This window comes from Sordaria macrospora, chromosome 3 (assembly GCF_033870435.1).
Source record: "Sordaria macrospora chromosome 3, complete sequence".
NCBI classification, from domain to species: Eukaryota; Fungi; Ascomycota; class Sordariomycetes; order Sordariales; family Sordariaceae; genus Sordaria; species Sordaria macrospora.
In genome coordinates this window covers 3,976,900-4,000,618 of record NC_089373.1, presented here as the reverse complement: position 1 = coordinate 4,000,618, position 23,719 = coordinate 3,976,900, and the positions used below count along the sequence as shown (strand labels likewise).

Genomic DNA, 23,719 nt, shown 5'->3' with positions numbered 1-23,719 from the left:
TTTCTGCCCATTTCTCAAACGTGTTCCGACAATGACGGTCAAACAAAAGTGCTCCCAACCAAAAAATGCGAGACTCGAGTCTGTCATTCTAATCTTTTGACGGCAAATCATCGTCGTTCTCTCTCGACCTCCTGCTTCTCACCAGACGAATCAAACAACTGAAACGATCCGATTCCCTTCAGATCATCGTCGTCGTCTTTGGATCCAGGGCACCTGTTCTTGTGGCTCTGTTACCTCGTCTCGTCCCAAGTTGGGTTACCGTTGCTCTTCATCTCTCTCGCCCGGGTGCATCATCCATGCTCATCCATGTCTCTTCCTACCCATCACTTCTTACACGTCCGTGTCCAATCTCTCACTCTCTCTCTTCATCTCCCATTCGATGGCGGCCCGCCCAAGGTCTCACAAACAACGCGGCGAGTGGTTGTGTCCCTCCGTCACAGAAGAGCACAAGAGGCGCAAGTGAGAGAAACGGGCTACGAATCTGCCTTCATCTGCCTTTTTAGAACCAATGGATCCGCTCTCTCTTCCATCTCCCTCTTCCCACCGGCTTCCCCATGTCGTCACTGACGGCCCGTTACAGTACACTCAAGACACTCAAAAGCTGCCACGACACCGGCCTGGGCGCCCGGAATAGAGAGACCCTTCACTCTGTCCTAGTCTGCACAAGGCAGTGGGTAATAGTTATCTTTGAGTTCCGTTACTATACTATTCTTGACATACAAGCCCTTGGAAGCACTTGGCCTGTCTTTGGTATTTCCCTGAGCCCGAGTGTGGCCATGATGGATTCCTGGGTCTAGGGGTCGCTTCTGTGATTGCCCTCTATTCCCGGAAAAGATGATCAGAAATCACTTTTCAACGAACAAAGCCCAGTCAGTCCTGTCTATAGCCTGCCACAACTTTTTAACCATGCACTCTTGAGGTGGGTTCTGCTTGTCTGTTTTGGGGGCGCACAAAGCCCTCGATATTAATGAAGCCTCGAAGCAGTCGCTCCTTACAAGGTCGTGCCTGGCATAAGGGCCATGCAATGGGCTCCCTGCAGCACGAGGTGGAAAAAGGAGGACTTGCAGTGGTAGAGTGGCCTGTCCATCATCCGTCGAGCAAGACACTTGTCGAATTCTACACCAGTCCTTCTCTGCCTGACAAGTGTTATGGCATAATGCCCATTTGCTTCCTGCGCCCTCATAGGGCACTCATGGTCCTGCCGTGTTGCTTGCCGCTGTCGTCGCCCCCATGCGTGGGGCTCTTTTGCACGAATATGTGGCTTAAGATACTGCACGGAAGCATGTTGTGTTACCATGTCGTGGGGCCAGCCCCCGGAGACGGGCATTATCAGAGGAAAAATGCAAAGCCAAGACAAAAGAACCACCTGGCCAGGGCTCTCAGCGTAATTCAGGGCATTCAGGGCAGTCATGGCAGTCATGGCAGTCAGAGGTAAGGTATACCGGGGTAGTCAGCTGAGCCATCACAACCCCCATCACAACCCCCAACACAGGGCGAGCGGGAGACAGGACGGCACGGCGGGATGGCCAGGAAAATGTCCGGGCTCAAATGCGTCGATCCGCAACGGAACACGGCTACATCAGCTTTCTCACGATGCACGACATGTTCAGAGTCCTGGACAGAAGGGTTCTAGAGACCTCCTTCCCCTAAACCTCCTCATGTTCTGCCTTCCCTTCCGTCCTGTCAAAATCCCACGCTGTTCCACAAGGCTCATCTGAAACCGGAGCATGGCCATGAGGTAACAGAAGCCTTTGACAAGACTTTTGTCACAAAGATGGAGTTCTTGATCAGTCCTCATCCTCTCTGAACTACAGATCTCGACTGTGCTCCTCGGTATTTGGAATTATAGGTGCTTGCGGCGTGTTATTGGATCATCGCTATAGTTGGCTTGGGAGTCGCTTGCTCGGTGCCATCAGTGTAGCCATTGCTGCGAAGCACGAGTCCTGTCATGCTAGACAAGGTGCATCTCGTCAAGAAGCTCTCACGATTCCCATGTCCAGGTTGGCGGGTGGTCTTGAGAAACTTTGCGCGGCTACAATTCCCTCCCGAAGCATATTGTTCTTTGGCTTCAGGGGCTGCTTTCAATCTTCAGCTTTGCCCGGTTTCTATTTGCGGGAACGCATCAGCCACGTCCTCACAAAATCACCGGCAGTGGCATCCAGTGTCAACTTTGAGGGGAGCGCTCCGGCGGGCCGTTGCAGCAATCATGGCTGGTACTTTCACTACCTCCCGTCTCGGAAGCTACCCATCTCAAGCAGGCCAAGGTTCTCAGGACAAGGTATCTTTGTCTATCCACTGGGCCCTGGCGAGAAGCGAGCCTTGACTCGAGTAATGCTGTCTGGATCCCACAATCTGTTGTGCTCACCTCTGCGGGCTCACAAGCCCAGCCAAAGGCTTGGTAGACGCCGTTGCTGTCTACCACACTCCCACTTTCGGTTAATGCACCCAACAGTCGATTTCACAAATCTGCGTTTCTCGCTATCTACAGATACCGTCGCCCATCCGCTCCCCGGTCAACTTGAAACCTCGCTTTGCCTGCCCATCAAGTGTTCGGTGCGGTCCATCGTCTCCAAAGTTCTCGCTCCTGCAGCTTTCCCCTTCTTGGCTCTGGCTTGCTAGCCGTGATGCTACGCAATATCAAGCACATTCTCCCTCATCTGGAGGACAGAACACGGACCCCAGGATTCATCAACCCGTACCCCTAGCCGTATTTAGGGCCTTCCAATCGGGCTTTTTTCGCTTGTACAAGTTTGCAAGGATCGAGCTTGAGCTCGTGGAAGCAAGGGGTATCATTTGTTGCTCCGGATGTTCTAAAATCGCCGTCGAAAAAACCACACTGCTTGCCTCTCACTGCAGCAAGTAACCTGCTCAGTCGGTCCAGGCCCAAGCCCAAGCCTGAGTGATGATGTAAACCCAGAGTGTTGATGGGCCTTCCTTGATGCTGACGCGCAAGTCTCTCGCTCCGCATGCCCTTTGCTAGTGATATGGAAGCAATGACCACACCGGTCTCTCGCAAACGGCTTGTTGATTCGACTGTAATCATAAAGCAAGCCTCGTTGCAACTCTCCACGCCGCCTCGCTCATCTCATTTACTTGATAAGCGGGTGAACCATGGTCAAGGGGCCACGTGTGTCGAGTCAAGGATGGATTTTGGGCTGTGATGAATATGCCTGAACGACGGTCAGTCTTTGTTCAACCTTCACCCAGTTACTTTGCCCGGGCTCGTCGTCCAGCGGTACATCCTGCAGCCATCCGGCACCCTACCTTGTGGCAGAAGCACTCAACAAACCATTACCCTGCCGGCTTGATCTTTGACCGGTATTTGCGCCCGCCAAACTCGCCTGATGTTTTGCTTTGGTCACGGACATGCTGCTTCACCTCGCTGCGTATGATCGTTCCCTGTCTTTGGGACCAGTGCCAGTCCTTTGCTCGGTGATATCCGTTCAAACATGACACTACGTCTGCTCGCCGATTCCCCTTTCTCCTCCTTGTCGAGCCGCTTGGACTGCGATCGTGGGTCTTCCTCTTTGCCTTGTATGTAACGGCATTACACACAACAACGCAACATAGTCGGCCACGGTGGTTATGACGGAGTCGTTTGGTTCCTCCGGACGTCCCAAAGCCGAAGCCAGGCCTGGCGAAAGACGTAACGTTGAATCATTCTTTCTTTTGGCAGTGCTACCCAAGTGAGCCACTGATATTTTTACCGCTACCGGCCCGTCACAGCGATTTGCGTTCCTCTGTCGGTCGTTCAAGCTGTGGTTTCAGCGTAACTTGCGCCTGTCAGTAATCATATTGTGGCTTCACCTCGACCACCAAAAGAGCGGTGGACGAACCAAACGCTATCCTTGCCTCTGAAGTCGATTCCTGGGAACCCCCAGACAAAGGAACTACACCGAGACTGTCGAGCAACAAGACGGAGAGAAGGAAGCCGTCGGCCGGGGCTGCAGGCCGCTGCATGGTGGAAGTCAAGGTAAAAAAAAAAAAAGAGGGCCTTTGGTTCCTTGTCGTGTACAACAAGACACCCAGGCACAGCCAGCTCGCGAGAGTCTGGTGAGCGTTTTGTTGTTTGCGTATTGACAGGCAATTTGACCTTTTCGCATCTGACTCCGTATATCAAGCGCCGTCCGAGCTATAACATCCTCAGCCCCATCCCATCTTCTCGCCTCATCCTTCCTTTTTCTCTCATCTCTCTACTCCAGTTATCGCTGGCTATAACACATCAGCTGGAATAGCTACATCGACCTGAACATCATTCCTCATGATTTCAGTAACTTCTTTGCTCAACCCGACACCGGTTGAGCCTCGTGTGGCTCCGGTTCCATCATCTTCCGACACTTGTTTCTCTCGGCCGGTAGCCTCGAGAACCACCCCCAGGACGGAGGAACTACCCGATGTCAACTTTCCCCCTTTTGAAGAGGGCCTGGATGCGACAGCACTCCAAGAGATTCGCCGATACTGTATCGCGCCGTTTGGGGAAATTCAACAAAGACCTGAAAACATCCCGTACAATACTGGGAAAAGAGATTTTCAAAGCAAGACTGGCCGAGAGTGTCTAGATGGTAAAGATGCCCGTCTTCCTCGATGTCGTCGACAACAACAACCGAAATGGAAGCTAACATTAGTCTACGCAGTCTTCCAATACAATTTCCAACGGCCAGGAGACAATACTGAGTTCACTATCATGTGGGATTACAAAGTAGGCCTTGTTCGGATGACCCATTTCTTCAAGTGCTGCGGATACTCCAAGGTTCGAACTTCCTTCCATACTTGTGCTTTCAAGGCTCTAACCCCGTTGTGTAGACAACACCTGCAAAGATGTTGAACCAAAATCCGGGATTAAAAGACATCGCGTATAGCATCACAGGAGGCGCTATCAAAGCACAAGGTACTTACAGTCATTCCTCTACCGCTCTACTTGACAATGACTAACCGGTCGTAATAGGGTACTGGATGCCATATTCTTGTGCCAAAGCCGTATGCGCAACTTTCTGCTACCAGATCGCTGGGGCACTAATACCCCTGTTTGGCCCCGACTTCCCATCGGAGTGTATCTCGCCTGGCGAGCCACGATACGGCATCATGATCATCAAGCCAGAGCTGATAACCGATACAATGAGGAAATCACAGGAGCTGTATCAGAGATATGGCAACTGGGGTGGCGCTTACACTTCATCGCCACCTGCTAGACGTCCACCTCGGACAGTCTCCTCTAGGCCTCAAGAACGTCATCACTACCAACCCTACCCCAACCAAGACCCCAGGGACCGCCAACAACAACAGCAAAGGGTAGGACGCTCTAGAAGAGAATTCTACAACGAGAACTCTTTCGATACTAGGCCGCAGCTGCATGGTATGTCGGCCCCGATGACACCAGCTAACGAGTGGACATCACATCAGCCGCGGTCAAGCGCTGGACCTCATCCTGCTTCGACACCCCCTTCTTACTCGTATCCTGAAAGGGCACCACACCGTTCAGCATGGACAGCAGTAAACCACCAGCCCCCTAGCAACTCCCTCGATCGGTATTCACTTAAGCGACCACATCCTTCTTCGAATGAACCTGATGAGTCGGCGCTCTCTGTGGATTGGTCACCCCAAAGCCAAGCCCCCAACCCATGGCTCACTGCCATTCCACGCTCTCCCCAGAGAACAGCAGCCTCTTCCCCATTGACCTCTCAGCCAGGTAGCGCCAACAGGAGTAGAGCCGGCAGCATCAGCAGCATGGCCAGTCAACAACACCCACAGCGTTTGCCATCTCCTTCTTCCCTACTTCCCTCGCCATCTTCTTCACTGAGCTCACTTGCATCATCCAACTTTACAAGTCCTCGACCTCAACTACCCCCAATCTCAAAACTCTGTTCATTGCCAGCACCTTCTGGTCGGCGAAGGCTTCCTGATGGGCGGCCTTTCCGAGTGGTAGGGAATGAGGAGACTACTGCCCATGCCCATACTAGTGAAGAGCAGCGCACTCGCGGCGGCGTTTATCAGTTCTCTGCCGGATACCAAAGAGCACTTACTCCTCCCTCCGCAACACCACCTAGAGGTACGGATTGGAGTCAGAGCCAAAGAAGGCCAGCTGCCCTACACCAACACGAGCATGAGCACATACCAGGTAGCCAACAACCAAGGCGGATAGCAGTGGAGGCAAACATGGATTGTGGTGACGATAACGATGCACGTCTACAACCGCTATCTGGTACTCCCTCATCAACTTCCCTTGCAGACCACAATGACGCAAAGGACACAAACAACAGCTACATCAATCGCGCTTCCAATGCTCATGGTCGTGATGAAGGCCAAACAAGCCTCGCGGCCCGCAAAACAGCGGCTTTGACACTCTTGCATCTAAGACAGCAAGAAGAGGAGAAGGAGGCTGCTGCTGCTGCTGCTGCCGCTATGCGAGCATTGCCCTCCTCCTCCTCTCTTTCATCATTCGTCTCTCCCCCACCTACATCGGGGCAACCTTCGCCTACACTGTCGGCTGTGGGCACTACTACTCCCAGGGGAGACACTACAACTGTTGGTACTGTTACTACCACCACCACTATTGATAATAACATGGAGCCATCAGCCCCACCCCCCTCACCCAGTAGTCATTACCTGGGATCTCCAACTTCCACATCCATTGCCTCTCCCCACTCTTCTTCAGCTTGTAATACGAGGGAATCATCCATGGTTGCACCAAATGAGAGGAGCAATAATGGCCAAGCTACTGCTGGTCACAACAATGATGGTGATGCCGACGCTGATGACGAGGATGACTACGAGCACGAACAAGAACATCACAGAAGAAAGAGGAGACGATTGTTGCTTATTGGGAGGGCAAAGTCGTTCTAAGGGAAGATTGTTTGGAAAATGTGTACAGGTAACCAGAAATGAAAACGGGAGGGATGTTAGAGTGAGTGAGTGAGTGAGTGAGTGAGTGGTAAAAGGGGAGGGATGGCTGGATTTTTTGGCTTGATAGGGCTTGATAAGGTATTGGGACAACTACGAAGGACAGCTAGGAAGGGAAGTATTACTGTGAATTGACAATCTTGGATAAGGATAAGGGCTTAGTGGAAAGAAGGTGTTTGACGGAGCTTGCATGCGTGCCTGCCTTGTTTTTTTTTCTTTGCTTTCATTTGTTTTATTTTTGATGATTGATGTAGGTAGTGAGTGGGTGTAGGTGCGGCAAATTGACAATTGAGAGTGCAGTGTCCGTAAGGTACCTGACCTACTTGGCTATTAAAGACCGGGGATCACCGGCAGTGGTTCCGGTGTATGGGATATCCCTGTTTTGAATAACTTCGTATGTAGGTGTAGGTTCTGTTTCTTTGTTGCTTAATTGCTTTGCTGTGATATCCAAGGTAAATGATATCATCCTACACTAAGGACTTGAACCAGCAGACCACACAGCATAGGTAGTGCTCGCCGATGACCACTCATTAGTATCTTCCCCCTTCCCCCGCTCCTGTAGACACGTACCTTACCTCTATGGTACAGCTTCATCCTTCATCAAACAGTCGGGTGTGTATCACTTCGCCCCCCGCCCACAACCACAGTGGACATGGGAAGTCACTTGATCTCCCATCTTTACCGGCTTCGATCAGATCTATTCTGTTTGGTTGGTCTCCCTTGCTTGGCCACAGGCAACTACGCCTGCTAACCCAAAATCCCCCCCCCCCCCCCAACATCACACAACGAACGCGAATACACAATCACAGCAGGAGGCAGGATCCAACCGCCACTTATACCTATGAGACACCTCTACCTTAGGCAGCAGGCTCTCCCATACCTAGAGGTAGACAAAAAGTGAGGGGGCAAGGTGATAGGAGACGAGAACCTTGAGGGTCGGCTCAGATGACGACGGCGATGGCGGCGGCGGCCACGGGGGGTCTACATAACACAAATACAAGGTGAAAAGGGAAGGTATAACAGTCATTTACCTGCCCGCCTATATGATCCATCTGGTTTACTTAGGTACCTACCCACCTTACCTCTACCGTAAGTAGCGCGTTATGTAAAGCTGGAGGTCCCGTCGGTATTCATACAGCACTGGAGCCCTGGGTAGCACTCGCCTGCCTTGACAGCTTCATACCTCTAGGGTGTCACCAAGGTAGGTAGGTAGATAGCAGGGTAGTTCCTTCCTTCCTCGCTTCCTCCCTTCCACCTCCTCCTTGCCCTGGTCTTGAACTTCCACATTACATAATTTGATCAACTCCGGTCCCGTCGCCATATCCATTCAGTCAACCACCTACCTACTGGCCCTGACTTTGTTTTTCTCCCGTCCCGTCCATTATGCACCGATCACCATGAAAGCCCTGATTACCTACCTACCCAACCTACAACTCCCGTCTCAACTTCCCCCCTTCCCTCCGCGAGCCCACCCTGGCCATTTCATCCCAACCCATCCCAGCCCATCCCATCACATCCCATCCCATCCTACCGCCCTAGTTCTAGGCCCCATATAAGTTCCGGCACTAGCCCCGACTACCAGCACGGTCCTAAATTGACTAGCTAGGTCTACATGGCCCAGCGGTTCCGTGTGATGAAAACATTGCCGGGTACGCGGTATCCCGAGATACAGTTTTCGTAGGTCTGCAGCTGGAGCATGGTGGTTCGGTCCAACCAAGTCTCACTGGGCGACTGAGCTTTTTGGTGCATTTTTTTGTGCTTTTAATTCAGTTGTAATGATGCAAATGCCTCCTTGTATTTTTATTCTTCTTTTTGTTTCTTTTTTATTTTCATTTTTTTCTTGCTGGTGGAAGTGATCATGATAAGGCTGGACATGTGCACTTCGATTGAGTTCGGCGAAGAAAACCCCAACGCATCAAACCCCGATGAAAGCAGTGACGAGCTGGCTATCACTACTTTGTATGATCTACAGCACGTGCGACCAAAGAATCCACTATCATGAGGCCCGATTTGAAGTTGTCACGGTTATTGCAGCTGGTTCATAAAGGTGTATCATCTGAAATCAAGGCATCCATTTTATGTTCCTGTCTAACCATCTATAACATGTATACCGACATCCGTACCCATTTCCAGCCCTGGTTGAACGTTCCATTAGTTCTCAACCTATTCCAGGTTTGTAATGTCCGTTTAAAAAAATAAAAGAAATAAAAAGCAGTGCACGCTCGCTGACTGGTGCTAGAAGCACACCATGACCCATTCCTAAAACGCCATGCCGTCTCCCCTTTTATGTAGCCGTGATCGTTGATTAACCATTATTTCCCTCTTTCCTTGCCTTTCTGGCATCCGTTATGGGTATCATGTTCCACCTGTTGCCATTCTGCACCGCGTTACCATTCCCCAGCTCATTGCCATTAGGCGGCCTCCGCAACAAGAGTAGCCTCTCCGTCACTATCGGAGTACTGGCTCATACCGTCATCGCCCCCCGCATCCCTCGACCTATCCCTCTTAACCTGAAAGCACTGGATGGCTCCGATGATGGCAACAAAGGTGCTTCCATACCAGGCCAAGGCAGTGCAGTCCATCTTCCTTCCCACCGAATACAAATATCCGGCCACTGGCGGGGCTACCATGCGGCATGCTGCACCTGCACTGGCAGCGAGCCCGTTCACCTTGCCCAGAACAGAAGAACTGGGCGTCGCCTCCTTGATAAGAATCAGGAGGAGAGGGTAAAGGAGGATGGAAAAGAAGTTGCGAACCGCGAGACAAAAGTAAATGGCCGGGTATAAGAGCCCCTCTGGAACAAAGAGCAGCGAGGGCATGATAAAGTAGACGATAGGGTGGAATATCGTGATCAAGACAAAAAGCCTGTAGACCCCGACCTTCTCCGCCATCACAGGGAAGACGACAGCTTGCATGAAAAGGGCAATGACACCCTGAACAGCCATGATCATGCCGACTGACTGAAGGGAGAGACCCAGGCCTCCAGGCGAGTAGAAGGGACTCAGAACCTTGAAGATACCGAACGGCTGGCTGGTAGGAACCTTGTCGTCCTCGAAGAAAATCGGAAGAAGGTGATCGAATGTCATCGAGTGATAGGTGAAGATTGAAAGGGAGACAATGACTGCCATGATCTTCTTGGAAAAGACGTTGTAAGTCGGTTGCTTCGCGATGGCCTTCGGCGCGGAGCTGGTATTCTTAATATCTCGAGCCCGCATAGTACCGTAGTTCTCGTCGCGAAGGTCGACAGCGGGGCGCTTCATCGCATCGGAGGTCTCGATCAAGGGTGTGTTCTCGGAGAGGAATGTATCGTCGGGAAGCAGAACGCGGGGCTGCATATCGGGATGTGTCTCTTCGAGGAGAAAATAACCAAGCACGATGCTCATAAGAAGCATGCCGGCGCAGATAAGGTTGGGCAATAGATACGGGAATCGGTCGAATAGGGAGCCCTTGGGGAACATGTTTGGGAAGGATTCGTGGGGGTCAGCAAAGGTACCGCCAATAGCGGGACCAATGATGGTGCCGATGCTCCAAACAAAAGGCACTGTTTCACATGTCAGCAACACCACAAACAAAACAAGGCCGGGTATAATTTTCTATTAACAACTTACTGATGGAATAGGCCTTGGCTATAATTGTTCCGTTAGCAAAGATCATGGAGACTCGGATATAAGGGGCAAGACATACGCTCATGCTCTGGCTTTGTGACCAGCTCACCAACCATGGTCTGAATAACACCGATATTGCCGTTCAGAAGCCCGCCAATGGCACGACCAAGCACAGCGATCCAGATGTTGGTCGCGAATCCAACCATGACCATGCTGAACATGGTGCCGACACATCCTAAAAGTAAGACGGGTTTCCGACCAACTCTGTCGGACAGGCCTCCCCAGTACATGCCCATCGAGGCCTCGGCCAGGGCGAAGGACGAGATAAGGAGGCCGGCGTAGAATGAGGCGTCATCTTCGTTTCCAATTTGTAGTCTCTTGATGAAAGCCCAGGCATAGGGGAAGATGGAGGTGAGTGCGATCGGTTCGGCGAGACGGACGATTGCTGAGGAAAATCTGAGGTCAGCTTTCTAGACCGGTACAGTCAACGGACTTTGGACTTGGAAAACTTACCAAGGAGGAACAGCTGGACGGCTGGGAACTTGTCCGGGTCGCGGTGGCTTGTCTCACTTGTTAGGCTCATGGCTTTACAGAAAGACTGAGGTCTTACGACTGTCCAATACCTCCTCAGGGAAGAAGTAGTGCCAGGTGCAAGAAGCAAAGTTGGAGATGATTTTGCTTCCACAAAACTTGGAAAAGGTTGGAAGCGGGAGAAGATTGATGGCGGGGCAAGTTAATGAAGTGGCCGGTTATCAAAGGTGCTGTCGAGGTGCTGTGATATGTTTGGCACGATACGGAAGAGTGAAGTGGAAAGCAGAAACACTGGAAACCGAACACGGGAGAGATCGAGAGGGGAGTGAGAGCAGGTTTATTAGGAGATTATGGTCAGTAGAGAAAATATTAGGCCCGTCCAGACAACGCATACACGTTGAAATATGAGTGGGTGCCGCAATGCACCACGAGGTGATAAGGAACTGACGGGAAGGGAAAGAAAAAAATTATAGACTCGGCCGGGCTCGCAAGGAAGTCGCGAACCGCATCCATTCACTTAATGGACGGTTTCGGCGCACGCCAATGCGTTGTGCATGGATATCAGATGGAAGGCGGGAATGGGAAAATCTGGAAAGATACGGAAACCATAGAAAAGGATGGAGTCTTCTGTTAGCCAATCCGCTTGCGAGTGCTTCCAGAACCGGGCAAGGTTCCAGGGCCGGGGGCCGTTCTCAGAGTTCGCGTCCCCGGCTGCATTCCAACAACATGGTTCCTGTCACCACAGAGGGGAGACGTACCGTGACAGTACCGTACAGAGAGAGAGTCTGCCCGATACATGGCCGTGCCAATGGCATCCTGTCATCCTAGTGCTTCCGAGCCTTGTTTCTTGATAAGTGACAGGAGCCGGTTGCCGCGAATTCCTCTAAGAAACAACACCCGACACCTTAGAACACATCGATGCTGGAAAACGGGAGGACGGCGTCATGTAGACGCAGTGACGCAAAGTGACGAGGACGCCGTGCTCGATAACCGGCCGATAACAGGCTGATAAGAGGTTCTAAAGCTGAGCCACCGACAACCACAGAATGCTGGAAGGGTTCCCCGGCGCATCGCGGTACATCGAGGCGCATCTGCTCGCGCCAACAATGTCTTTGATTGCTATGCCGCTCAATGCTCATGGAGGGTAGCTCATGGAGGGTAGCTCAGGGAGGGTAACTCTGTCCGAGTCAGATCCTCTCGAACGACAAATTCCGTTCCGTCTGGCTTCTTTTTCTCCAGTCCAGTGCAACGCAAGACTGTTCAAATCCTTTGATAGGCTGGCAGTCCTGACCGCTGGGTCTCAGAGACCTTGATCACTCGCGTGGTCGGTAGCTCGGTCCGTCTGTACCAGGAAGCCCATGATGATGATGATGAAAAGGACACGCGAAACTTTGACATTCTGCCACCGGCACTGGCACTGGCACAGCCAGCGCTGGGGCAAATGACGGGAGCTTGGATTGGCACATCGGGGTGTTCCGTTCCTTCTGCGTTCGCTGTTCGAGAATTGGAGGAGCTCGGACGCATTATGCAAGTGCGACCGGCACGCATGATGGGCAGGGGTGGCAATGCACCTCAAGCCAATCATATATCCGTGAGCACTTATAAGAAATCATAAGTGGGGTTTGTGGTGCCCACTTGATTGGTCCAGATCTTCTGCATTGGTGGGGCCAGATAACCTTCAACGTCGTCCTTTCTTTCCGAATGCCAGTCTTCCTTTTCCTTGCTCGTCTTCTTTCCTCGACAGAATGAGCGACAGCAGTCTCCCGTTTCCTTTGTCTTTCCCGATCCTATCATCTTCTCTCGGGCTTCGGCATAAAAAAGGCGCCAAAGAGGTGACGGCTGCAACATGGCCAACAAAAAGTCTTATCTGCCGCCCCGTTCAGACCGTCCGGTCTCAACCTCCAACAGAGCAACAACGCCAACAAGCCGCTGATGCCGTCCATCCTTCGACCACTCTTCGAGTCTATTACGTCAACCGTGCTCAAACCTATGGACTGTGCGGCTTCTGGATAGCGGAAGTGCTAACGCCGAAGATTGTTCCAGCCCTTCACAGCCGTCTAGCGGTGAGACCAGACGCAACAACGGATGGCAAGTGCTGGAGATCCTGCCACTCTGACCGTTACACGCACATGATAATCATATGCGCATTTTGTGGGCCGATACCGGAAACCCATCTTTTGAGGCTCTCGCCCCTCCCGTGTCGTCTACCTTAGCTTCACTTGAAACATACTACCCGGGTTTATTATGACGATCCGGGACAGCACTGTGTCTCATTCGAGCAAATTCACCCAGCAACCTATTCTACCATATCTCAAGCTCACTTCAACGCCCCAGTTTCATTTGTCTCTCCGAGTCCGTTCATGTAGTCCAGCCTGACATCTGATGCTTTCGCTATCAGATCGCCAGATCTCCTTTTACCGCTATCATTTCACACGACAATAAAACGACAACTCATCCGATACACTGCGACTTGTCAATCAGAATCTCTTCAATAAAGAGCGAGAAGCTTATCATGTTGCATACCTGCAGTCCCCTTTTGTCTGGCATGGTTACACTCGGCCTTTTCAATCATTTCACTCGTTGTAATCACCAGGTACGGCTAGTACTATAGTGCTGCCGCCCTCCAGAGTCTGGTTTGGCTGCTGCAATGCACCTTGATGCGGCTTGCATGTACCCGGACCCTCCAGGGCGATGTCACTCTGTAAATATCCGGACACCCGCCCGGGCCTGTTCACGGAGTTAGCTCGTTGATATCCTGTTCTCTGTTCTTCCTAACCCTTGTTCTAGGAATAAAAGTGCAACCACGGATGGATGAAAACTCGTTCCATTCCGCCTTCTACTACTACTACATTTCACTACTACCGGCAGAACTTCTTCCAGAGTACTACATACGTTTGCCAGCCGCCGATGAGGTGATCGACTTACAGTTTGACATTGAGTAATGACTCATTCACTATCTTCGACCCTTTTCACGCAAGTCATCCTCCTGCGAACTCCAATCGCATTGTCGTATGAAAGAGGCATCAAGTGGTTACGTCAAGTATGGCGGGTATAGTTCGTGTGTTGCCGGGAAGTGAGGTATAACTATTTGGATTTCGTATCATTTCTATCGGAACATTCTCAAAAAGGTTTCGGCCATCAGTTATCAGCCAGCCTTTGACGACGTTCTTCTCCGGAGGTTAACGCCGGCTCACGGCACCTTTCTTCAAGTTGACCCGTACCCACCCGGTCTTCCCATCCAGCCTTCATGCAAGCACATCTTTGTCTCACCCTACTACATATGCATCAAGACTCGATAGCTTCGGGATGAGGGCACTAACCTGATGCCATCGTGAGAAAGCGCTACGTACCCGAACAGCCGCTAACGTACGCATCTCTGGACACTATTCCTTTCATCTGGGACGTGGCAGATCAAGCGAGTGGAAAAGTTGTCCCGGTGAAACATGCCTTGAACTGGATTTTATCAAGTTTTTTCCCCCGTGATTCTACGAGATCCGATCCGTTTTCGTAAACATCATGCCCTTACAGCCTCCTATGGTAGAGGCTATGGCATGGTGGGATCTACTTGTCTTTGCCTCTTCGACATTTTCGTCCCTTTTTGCCTCCTGTCCTGGCCAAACATTCAATATCAAGATATCTTTACATATTTACACTCGTTGAATCGGCTAACCACCTTATCAGAAGCGTCTACCAGCCCAAAATGTCAGCCACCAGATTCTATGACACAAGTGCTGTCAATAATTTTGCCGCCTCTCACAGCAGAAAAGATTGAGCCAGGGTATCAACCGTCGGAATGCCCGTTGCGGGTTGCGCCCCTATCTCCCTCCCTCTGGCGCCTCTTCACAAGGATGGAACGGCCGGGCGAACTATTACCGAGATATCACATATGCATGCAGCCCTGTGGCAGACACGGATACTGACGTACCTCGTCATATCAGAGATGGTTTTGGGGGTTTTCTATGCAAGAAGCCGGAAGCAACTGTTCTCCGAGCTAGGGCTTCGGCCCGCTGGGGAGGAAACAAGTACCACTACCACACCTGCCATCCCGAGCAGGCAAACAACAGTGGTCGTTACGACATCAGCAAGCTCAGCCAAGAAGTACCTCCTTCCCTTTCTGGTGAGACCATACTCTACATAAGGAGAAAATATATGTCTTCAAGCGAGACCTAATGAGGGTAGCATACCCGGCATTGAACGATGTTCTTTTCCATTCATTTCTATATCATCGTTTTCAAAGTCAACTTGAAGAGCTACCTTATCTCTGGCCGATTTCAATCCCTTCAGCTTACCTTCAGAGCCCTAGGCTCTTTGAAACAACGCACAGCGAAACTGATCATGACGAAGGCGTCAATGCTTGAGACAAACAGATTGGACGGACCGATCATCGTCTCCTGAATACCTGGTCACCATCACAGAAACACAACTGTCCTCATCGACGTGACTTGTTGGGCGACAACGACAGCTCACTGATCATACACTGATCGCTTGGGGACATTGACACAAAAGAAGAAAAGAACCAAGAAACCAGTCGCCAGCTCACCAGGACGGGATGCGTCGGAAACGGGTGTTGCGTCGAAGAAGGAAGACTGTACGGCGCAAACAAGGTGAACTGGTCATCACTCGTGGATGTTCTTGTTGTCTCATGGTGGGATCTCTCTCTCTCTCCCTCCCTCCCTCCCTCCCTCTCCTGACGGATGGATCATTTCTCCGGAAGATAGGGTGAATGGTGATACCACTATCCCTTCGTGAATAGGAACTTATTTTGAGGAAGAGGATAGTCTGGGCGTCAGGGTGTCGTGGGGGTGCAAACTTCGCAATGTGAAGTTGCATGAACCCAAAAATGATACAGGTTGAGCTCAGTATGTTCTGTGGTGCTCTTCTTTCACCTTGGATAGACGCCATCACAGGTAGGTTGGCAGTCGCTGATCAGTTCAGATGGGTCAACTGAAGACATAGACGGATTCGCTAAGCACGTTATCACGGATACACACAGGGCCATCAGCACGTTTGTGGCTGGTTTGACCCTTTCCTTCTTCGTTACAACTTGTGGCATGTTTAAGGCTTCAGGGTCCGTTGAATTTGGGAGGAGAAACGCTAGGCTCTCAAATTATCTTGATGCATTTAGGGCCTATCTGACTTGCCTGGTAACAGTTAGGTATCACCCAAGCAGCTATGGAAAACCCGAAAAACAAATTGTTTAGCATTCACTCATGGTTGCCATCACCCGTCCCTCACAACAACTCACACTGGAACGTTTTAGCTGCGGGATACAGTGCACTTTCTGAGACGAACATGCTATTAACTTTAGACATACGAGAAACCTGGTCAAGAGAGAAGATGGAAATCTCGAAACAAAACATGTCTGTGGACATTTTTCACCTGTCCTGATCACCATAAAAGCTTGGAGTGAGAAGGCATTACGGAAAGAAGAACTCGAACAGTGAAAATGTAACTTTACCCTCATAAGCATATGCAGCTGATATTTTCCTTAACAATAACACGGTCCGATGGTGTAGTTGGTTATCACGTCAGTCTAACACACTGAAGGTCCTGAGATCGAGCCTCAGTCGGATCAAAGTTAAAATATTTTTTTTCGCATTTTGCGGTGCCATCCATACGAAATCTTTTTGTTTCTTTCACTCCGCCTTCTTGCGTGGTTCTTCTTCTCCTTTTTTTTTTTTTTTTCGAGCTCATCAACTACAGCAGCAGCACAAAATGGAACCTATCCTATCATTGCTACTTTTTATGTACGTGTACCGGCCCCGATCTGCTGCCCTGCCCCCGCAAGCTCCGGGCCGTTTTGCCCCACACCACCGGAGCCGGCCCCGCATGCGGGAAAAATGTTTCCACTGGGCCCCACTTAAAAGTTTCCCGGAGCAGAAGTCCAGAAAGAAGCCCGAAGAATGTCACTGAGCACTTGGAGGGTGCCACTTAATCAAATTTCATTTAGAGTTTTTGGTATTTCTTTAGATCGAGAGCTTGAGGCATCCGTGAAGCTATATACACGACTTTGTGCATTGTTTGAGCACTGCTAGTCACGACTTTGAGTTATTTTGAAGCTTTACGTCATTTTCGACATTCACCCACGACAAACTCCAATTCGACAAACTGGGTGAGCGAGCGAGCGTGAGTCTCACTTGAACAAAATTGAACAACTCAACAACATCATCTTCGACAAACACAACCAGCAGCCTACCATGGAGGACGTCACAAAATCCGCCGAGTCCCTCAACATCTCCGCCGAAAATGGTGGCGCCTCCGAGCCATCGGCGGAGGCTCCGGCCATCATCGGTCCCGCCCCTCCTCCACCGGGCGCCGACCTTTCCGCCATCTTCGGCAACCTACCAGCCGGCGCGCTCGCCGCCGCCGCTGCCAAGGCCGACGGAAAGCCCATGACGGTCGAGGAGACATTCAAGGAGATGAACAAGCACCCGCTCTTCATGACCTCTCTCCCGGCCGACGAAGACAACGAGGAGCTCGCGGCGCTGCAGGCGCTGGCGTACGAGGGCACCCCGCTCGAGAACGCGCAGAACTTCAAGGAGCAAGGAAACGAGTGCTTCAAGGCCAAGCAGTGGAAGGACGCCAAGGAGTTTTACGGTAAGGGCATCGCGGTCTTGGTCAAGGCCGACAGGGAGAGGCGGGATCCGGCGTTCAAGGCGAAGGTCGAGGAGGAGGAGCGGAAGAAGGAAGAGGAGAAGCGCAAGGCGGCGGCCGGGGGTGATGCCAAGGCGAAGATGGAGGCGGATCTGGAGAATGTCCAGGCTGAGATGCCTATACCTCACAAGCCTGCTGAAGAGGAGGAGAAGAAGGAAGACGAGCTAAGTGAAGAAGAGACCATCAAGCAGGAAGCTTCCCTGCTCGAAACCCTCTACTGCAACCGCGCCGCCTGCCACCTCTCGCTCGCCAACTACCGCTCCTGCACGCTCGACTGCGCCGCCGCGCTCCGCCTCAACCCGTCCAACCTCAAGGCGCTGTACCGCTCCGGCCGCGCTCTGCTGTCCGTTTCCAAGATCGCCGAGGCCGACGACGCGTGTGCGCGCGGTCTCGAGATCGATCCCAACAACGCCGCCCTCAAAACCTTGGCCCGCGACCTGATCGCCAAGAACGAGGAAATCACCCGTAAGCAGCGAGCGGAGGAGGCGCGCCTGGAAAAAGAGCGGCGCAAGAAGACGCTCAAAAAGGCCGCGCTCGAGGCCCGCGGTATCAAGACCCGCGCGACCAACGACCCGCCCTCGATGGAGGATGCCTGCATCCAGCTTGTTCCCGACCCGCTCGACCCTCAGTCGGAGCTGTCCTTCCCGGTTATGTTGCTGTACCCGCTGAAGCTGGAGAGCGATTTCATCAAGGAGTTTAGGGAGACGGAAAGCGTGGGGCAGCACTTGGAGTATATCCTGCCGGATATGCCATGGGATGAGGACGAAGAATACAACAGGCCGGATAAGGTGGAGTGTTATATGGAGAGCGTGACGGGCGGGTTGATCAAGGTGCCGCAGAAGGCGAGCCTGTTGAGGGTGTTGAGTAGTGGGAAGACAGAGGTGGTGGATGAGTTGGTTAGAGTGTTTGTGGTGCCCAAGGGTGCGAAGGCGGAGGGCTGGATCAAGGAGTGGAAGGAGAAGAAGGCGGGGGAGAAGAAGTGAGTGGGACTAGTATACGAAAAAAGTTAAGGGTGGGAAGACCAGAAGGGACGAAGAGGAGTTATGATACCCAGGGTAGGCCGAGTGGAAGGATGCATCCGTAAGTGGTCGTCGGTGTTGTTACAATGCCACTCACATGATAGAGTCACGGCATGATATTGACCATCATATAAAACTTTGTGCATTCTGATCTCTTTTCATTATCTGCCACAATTTCTCTCGAGAAATCAGTCAGAAAGAGCCTTCGCCAGCCCTTCTTTGCACTTCCTCCATCCAGTTGTAACAAGCACTCCGCTCTCTTTTCCAATCCGTCGACCCCTCCCTCTTATCCTGCCGTATTCAGTTGCTGTTGGTGGCTCTGCTACGCAGCAGGGACGGATGTTCTTGGTTCAGAACGGGAAGTGGCTACCTTTTATCGAAGTTAGGCCACATGAAACGGGTCCTCGCGCCTGCAGTATGCTTATATTCGCGGGTCTTCACTGCTTCATAGCGTAGAGAACAACATCTGCGTAGTGTCATCATCACTTCCCTCGTATAGCTCGGTTAACCAGATATTTGTGACTCATTCGCATTTCACTTTTTTCGTAAATCGCTGCATTAACATCATGTTCGACTTTCAACTTCTACCCTGTCATCATTCATCCGTATTTTCTTCCATTCACATTCCCAACCCTCGTTGTCCAACGGCCATCCATCCATCCATTCACCCATCCCATCCCACACTTAGGTATAAAGCTTATTCGTCAAGTTATTAAACGACAACCCCTCCTTCGCCAGATCATCCACATCAATCAAGAAGTCCAACGGCATCTCCACGAGCGTTCCACGGACTCTACCCAGCCACTCCTTAACCTCCTCCACGCCTCCAGGGAACTCGTCCTTGACCACGTGTCCGTAGTCCACCTTACCATTCTTGTACCCTTCCTCGGCCAGCTTAGCCTCCGTTCCGGGAAGCACGAACTTCTCGCTAAAGAACTTGTCATAGTCATCCCATGTGCGCACCGTGTCGTCGGGGACGGCGTGGAACACCTTGCGGAAAATCTTGGTGTTGGCTTTGGCGGTCTTGTACCAGAGCGCAAGGAAGTCGTCGGAGAGGGGGTCTTCCACGAGCTGATCGGCGTGCGAGCCCCAGTCGTATTCGTTGACGGAGTGCTGGTTGACGGGGGTCCAGTTGTTGTTGGCGGCGTCCCAGCGCTGATCAGGGATGAGGCCGAGGTGCTTGCGGAAGAGGTAGCGACGCAGGGAAGCGGCGAAGGCGGAAGCGCGGTAAGGTGACCCGTTCATGAAGGAGTCGACACGGTTCTTGTCCTGGATGATGACGGCGATCTCGGAGTCGTGGTCACCCATCTGCGAGCGGTCGTTAAGGTTGGCGGAACCGCAGATGACGACGCGGTCGTCGGCGATGAGAACCTTGGAGTGGATGTAAAGCTCTTCGCAGACGAAGGCGTCGATCTCAGATTCGGGAGAGCCATTCCACGGAACGCTGTGCAAATCGGGCCCGTTCAGCATGTAGCAGGAGGAGATGGTGTCCCAGGTGTTGTCGGTGATCTTGCTGGCGGCTTCCTGGTAGCGCTCGTATTGGCTGTGTTGGCGTCCTCCCTGGCTTCCTTCGTAGCGGCTGTCGGGTCTGCTGCCCGGACGGTAGTTCTCGTCGCAGTGCCCACCTCCGTAGCCGCTGTGTCTGCGTCCGTACTCGTCGTCACCACGACCACCGTCGTACCGATCACCGTATTCACGCTCGGGTCTGTGGTCATCATAGCCCCGTTCGTATCCACCTCTGCCGCCCTCATAGCCCCGTTCACCACCATAGCCCCGTTCACCACCGTAGCCCCGCTCACCACCGTAGCCCCGCTCACCACCGTAGCCCCGCTCACCACCGTAACCCCTTTCGCCCTCGTATCCGCCTCTGTTTCTCTCATATGGATCGCGGCTGCTCTCATATTGGTTCCGATCGTCGTCAATAGAGCGCTCGAACTTGTCGTCGTAATCCTTACGGGCGCCTTCGTAGCTGACTCCAGCATCCTTAGCAGCCTGAGCCATAGCCTCACTCGTGTTAATACGGTCGTAGTTGCGCAAGTTGTAGAATCGGATGTAATCCGCTGGGTTCTCAATACCCTCCCTCAGCAGACACTCGATAATGCTGTTACCACCTCTGTTGATGCTGAAGTACTGGAATTCCATGATAGCACGAGTGCCGAGAGCGCCATCAGACTTGAGGTCGCCAGCGAAAGCAGGAACGGCAGGCATCATGACGAAGATGACGAACTTCTCGCCGGCGCGATGGGCTCGGATGATACGGTCGACGATGGCCTTGCCGATCATGTTTTCAACCGGCTTATGAGCGGAGGACGTAGCGGTGATGAAGAACTGAAACGAGTTAGTAGCCATAGGGGAGCGAAGAAGGAAACCATCTGACGTACCTGGTTCTCAATGTAGATGAAGTGCTTGGCGTTGTTGATGATCTCAATGTAGGCATTCGCAATGGACTTTTCCGTGTCATGACCACCCGACCATTGAGAGCAACTATTCTTGTTAGCTTCTACAGGACACGAAGAGGGAGAAGCGATTCAACTTACCTTCGGACAACTTGAACCTTCATTCTACGTCTAGGACGCTCGCTCGAGCGTCTGTGATCGTCATGGTGGTCCTCGTCGTCGGTGTCTCCCAAGAAACGGCGAGCATGCTGGCGCAGATGGAAAGGGGTTTCGAATTCACCAAAATCAGGATAGGGAGGTTGGTCTCCATATCCACGATCACGGCTCTCTCCGTATCCGCGATCGCGGCTTTGCTCTTGCTGGGGAGCGTTCGCACTGATAAGGGCGTACTTTCCGGGGTCCTTCTCCTTGTACTTTTCGTTCCAGATGAAGGCCCAGCGGTCAATGAAGTGATCAACTAGGTTGTCCACGATATGGCCTTGCAGACTGATGCTAATATCAGACCAGCCCATTCTAGAGTTCTTGGTGCGGTCGAGCTTGTTTTGCTCCCAGTTGCTGACATCCTCGAAGTCGTAAACACGAGCATTGTTGTAATCCTGACCGGGGAAAATGATGTCGTTGAGGTTGCTGGGATGAGCATCGGCGATTGGGTGACTGTTCGTGTCCCATCTTCCGAAGCCTGTTCGATTGTTAGGCTACTTCATTGGCAAATAGTGACTAGAAAGACTTACACATATCCAAGCCTCCCATGAATGCGAGCTTCCTGTCAACAACGCACAGCTTCTCGTGATGGGCCCAGAACAGGGTAACGTCATCCTTGGTTCCGTACAATGCGGTCAGGGTATTCTGCGGGAGCTTAGCCAAGCTGAATGTGCCCATCTGCACCTTGGACCGGAGATCGGCAAGGACATCTCTGCCTCTTGGAATGTGATCAGGATGTCTAAAGACCTGGATGTTCTTGTGCAGACCTTCCAAAGCTTTCCTCGTGTGCTAAAAGAACCGCATGGTCAGTTTTAGTCATGGTTTCCAGCGGATACAGCATCCATACCCGAGAATTGACTATAGTGATGTTTGTTAGCTGTGGAAACGCACTATAAACCGACTGATTGAGGACTTACGAGTCAAAGCCTGCTCAACCTCCTTGTACACGATGATGTGGACCTTTACACCGCGCTCTGCAGCGTTGCGCAGCATCCGGTCAAGCCGGTACTGCTCATTCTTTGCAGGGGGGCGGCGCAGATACAACTCGGGACTGTCCAATTAGTTAGTCAATCGTCCGACCAGCAAAGGAGCCAGAAAGACATACCTCAACCACCAATCAAGGATGTAGATGCTCTCCTTGGCCTCTGTGACAGTGATTAGCTGATGGACCGACCAACATGGCAAGACGGCTGTGGCTTACGCTCGAGGGCGATGGAGACGGCCCAGAAGTAGGAGGCTCCATCGACGTACCACTTCACATCGCCTGAGGATTCAGGTGCGAAGGATCCGAAGCGGTTGGCGCCATACTGGTGAGGGTAGGAGGTTTCGGGGACTTCATCGTCTCCGGCTTCCGGATATTGGTAGTTGGCGGCAGTGTTGTCGTTATCACCCTGATTGAGCAGTCCTCCTACACCTGCCGTAACCTCCTCAAGCTTCTGCTTGAGCTTATCACGCAGGAAGCCCATGGTGGAGATATCGTTGAGCCGGTGTGTGAGTGATGGTGATGGGTGATTTGGATGGTCGGAGGTTGAAAAATGGCGGTAAGTGCGGGGCGCACTCTGGCAAATCTCGCTGCTGTCGTACCTATCTAGATAGAGGCGCCTGGCTTCTAGCAGGCGGCCGTTTGTGTGAGACGTTGTCGTACAAGACGAATTATCGAGTGGTGGCAGAAGACTGAAGAGGGGTCCGTCACATTCACTGGCGAAAGAGCTGAATCAGTGACAGAGCCGCAGAGTGGACACTAAAGTGTGCTCAGTCAGCTGCGTGTGTCAGGGAGCTTAAGATGAAACGGAGACTGAAGAGATGAATCCGGGCGCGATGTGGTATGACACAATAGCTTTTAAATGTTTGTTAATGGCCAGCCACCCAACAAGCGTGCCTGGCCCAGTCCCCGCTCGTTGGTGGGCACGCTGGCCGCCGCTCTATGAGACCAATTAGAAGCTGAAGCGAAGCAGTGTTTACGACGACGGGCTTACGTACAGAGGTCCTCAGTGACACTGTTTCCAGCCAGCCAAGAGGCAAGCGAACCGAGGGATCCCATGAGGCCAACCGATTCAGGGCCGTCAAAGTTGCTGAGTTCAGCTGCCCTGTGTCAGAGTGGACCACAGGCATTGGTAGGGCTGATGGGATGGAGTTTAGGCCCATCATCCCATCTTTCTGAAAGGGGAAGACTGCATCGCGATCGCTGTCCTCGTCTCCTCATTGGTTGTTCTGATGTTGGCACGATGTCACCGAACAAAGTCCCTGACGGCCCGTGGTGATGACGATGAGGTGCATCGCGGTGATAATTCTTTTCAACATCCGGTGTTGTATAAGAGGCATTTCTAGATTCGTTTCTGGGGCGACCTCTTCAAGGGCAGTCCCGGCTTCCGAACGTTGTACGTCCACAATGGGTGGCAGTGTCGATCAGGGTATT

General features: G+C 52.1%; 4 protein-coding genes and 1 non-coding gene across 5 annotated transcripts; 3 read left to right on the top strand and 2 right to left on the bottom strand.

Annotated features, from left to right (window-relative positions):
* The first annotated feature begins 3,982 nt into the window (after window positions 1-3,982).
* Window positions 3,983-7,292, top strand: SMAC4_01009 (uncharacterized protein). The gene is made up of 2 exons (XM_066089528.1): window positions 3,983-4,562; window positions 4,635-7,292. Exon 2 carries the CDS (start codon window positions 4,954-4,956, stop codon window positions 6,838-6,840), a length of 1,887 nt encoding a protein of 628 aa, XP_065946569.1. The 5' UTR covers window positions 3,983-4,562; window positions 4,635-4,953; the 3' UTR covers window positions 6,841-7,292.
* A 1,670-nt stretch (window positions 7,293-8,962) lies between these two features.
* Window positions 8,963-11,296, bottom strand: SMAC4_01007 (uncharacterized protein). Its single transcript, XM_003350068.2, has 3 exons — window positions 11,016-11,296; window positions 10,582-10,947; window positions 8,963-10,438 (listed from the first exon to the last, which is right to left on the bottom strand). The coding sequence occupies exons 1-3, from the start codon at window positions 11,083-11,085 to the stop codon at window positions 9,309-9,311; spliced, it is 1,566 nt and encodes a 521-aa protein (XP_003350116.1). The 5' UTR covers window positions 11,086-11,296; the 3' UTR covers window positions 8,963-9,308.
* Window positions 11,297-16,534: 5,238 nt separating this feature from the next.
* SMAC4_13513 lies at window positions 16,535-16,608 on the top strand. Its single transcript has one exon. It is a non-coding gene; the product is annotated as a tRNA-Val (tRNA).
* A 451-nt stretch (window positions 16,609-17,059) lies between these two features.
* SMAC4_01006 (uncharacterized protein) lies at window positions 17,060-18,847 on the top strand. The gene has a single exon (XM_003350067.3). It carries the CDS (start codon window positions 17,231-17,233, stop codon window positions 18,668-18,670), a length of 1,440 nt encoding a protein of 479 aa, XP_003350115.3. The 5' UTR covers window positions 17,060-17,230; the 3' UTR covers window positions 18,671-18,847.
* Window positions 18,848-19,220: 373 nt separating this feature from the next.
* On the bottom strand, window positions 19,221-22,769 carry SMAC4_01005 (uncharacterized protein; the record flags this gene model as incomplete). Its single annotated transcript, XM_066089527.1, has 7 exons — window positions 19,221-21,034; window positions 21,088-21,190; window positions 21,244-21,781; window positions 21,834-22,079; window positions 22,221-22,354; window positions 22,409-22,448; window positions 22,505-22,769. The coding sequence occupies 7 exons, from the start codon at window positions 22,767-22,769 to the stop codon at window positions 19,391-19,393; spliced, it is 2,970 nt and encodes a 989-aa protein (XP_065946568.1). The 3' UTR covers window positions 19,221-19,390.
* Window positions 22,770-23,719: the final 950 nt, after the last annotated feature.

Bases quoted from the DNA above. Each gene is read 5' to 3' on its own strand.
- SMAC4_01009 (XM_066089528.1), top strand. From the start codon at position 4,954: ATGCCATATTCTTGTGCCAAAGCCGTATGCGCAACTTTCTGCTACCAG.
- SMAC4_01007 (XM_003350068.2), bottom strand. From the start codon at position 11,085: ATGAGCCTAACAAGTGAGACAAGCCACCGCGACCCGGACAAGTTCCCA. The intron at 10,948-11,015 runs GTAAGTTTTCCA...GATTTTCCTCAG, and splicing joins CGTCCAGCTGTTCCTCCTTG to CAATCGTCCGTCTCGCCGAA. The intron at 10,439-10,581 runs GTATGTCTTGCC...CATGTGAAACAG, and splicing joins CACAAAGCCAGAGCATGAGC to TGCCTTTTGTTTGGAGCATC.
- SMAC4_01006 (XM_003350067.3), top strand. From the start codon at position 17,231: ATGGAGGACGTCACAAAATCCGCCGAGTCCCTCAACATCTCCGCCGAA.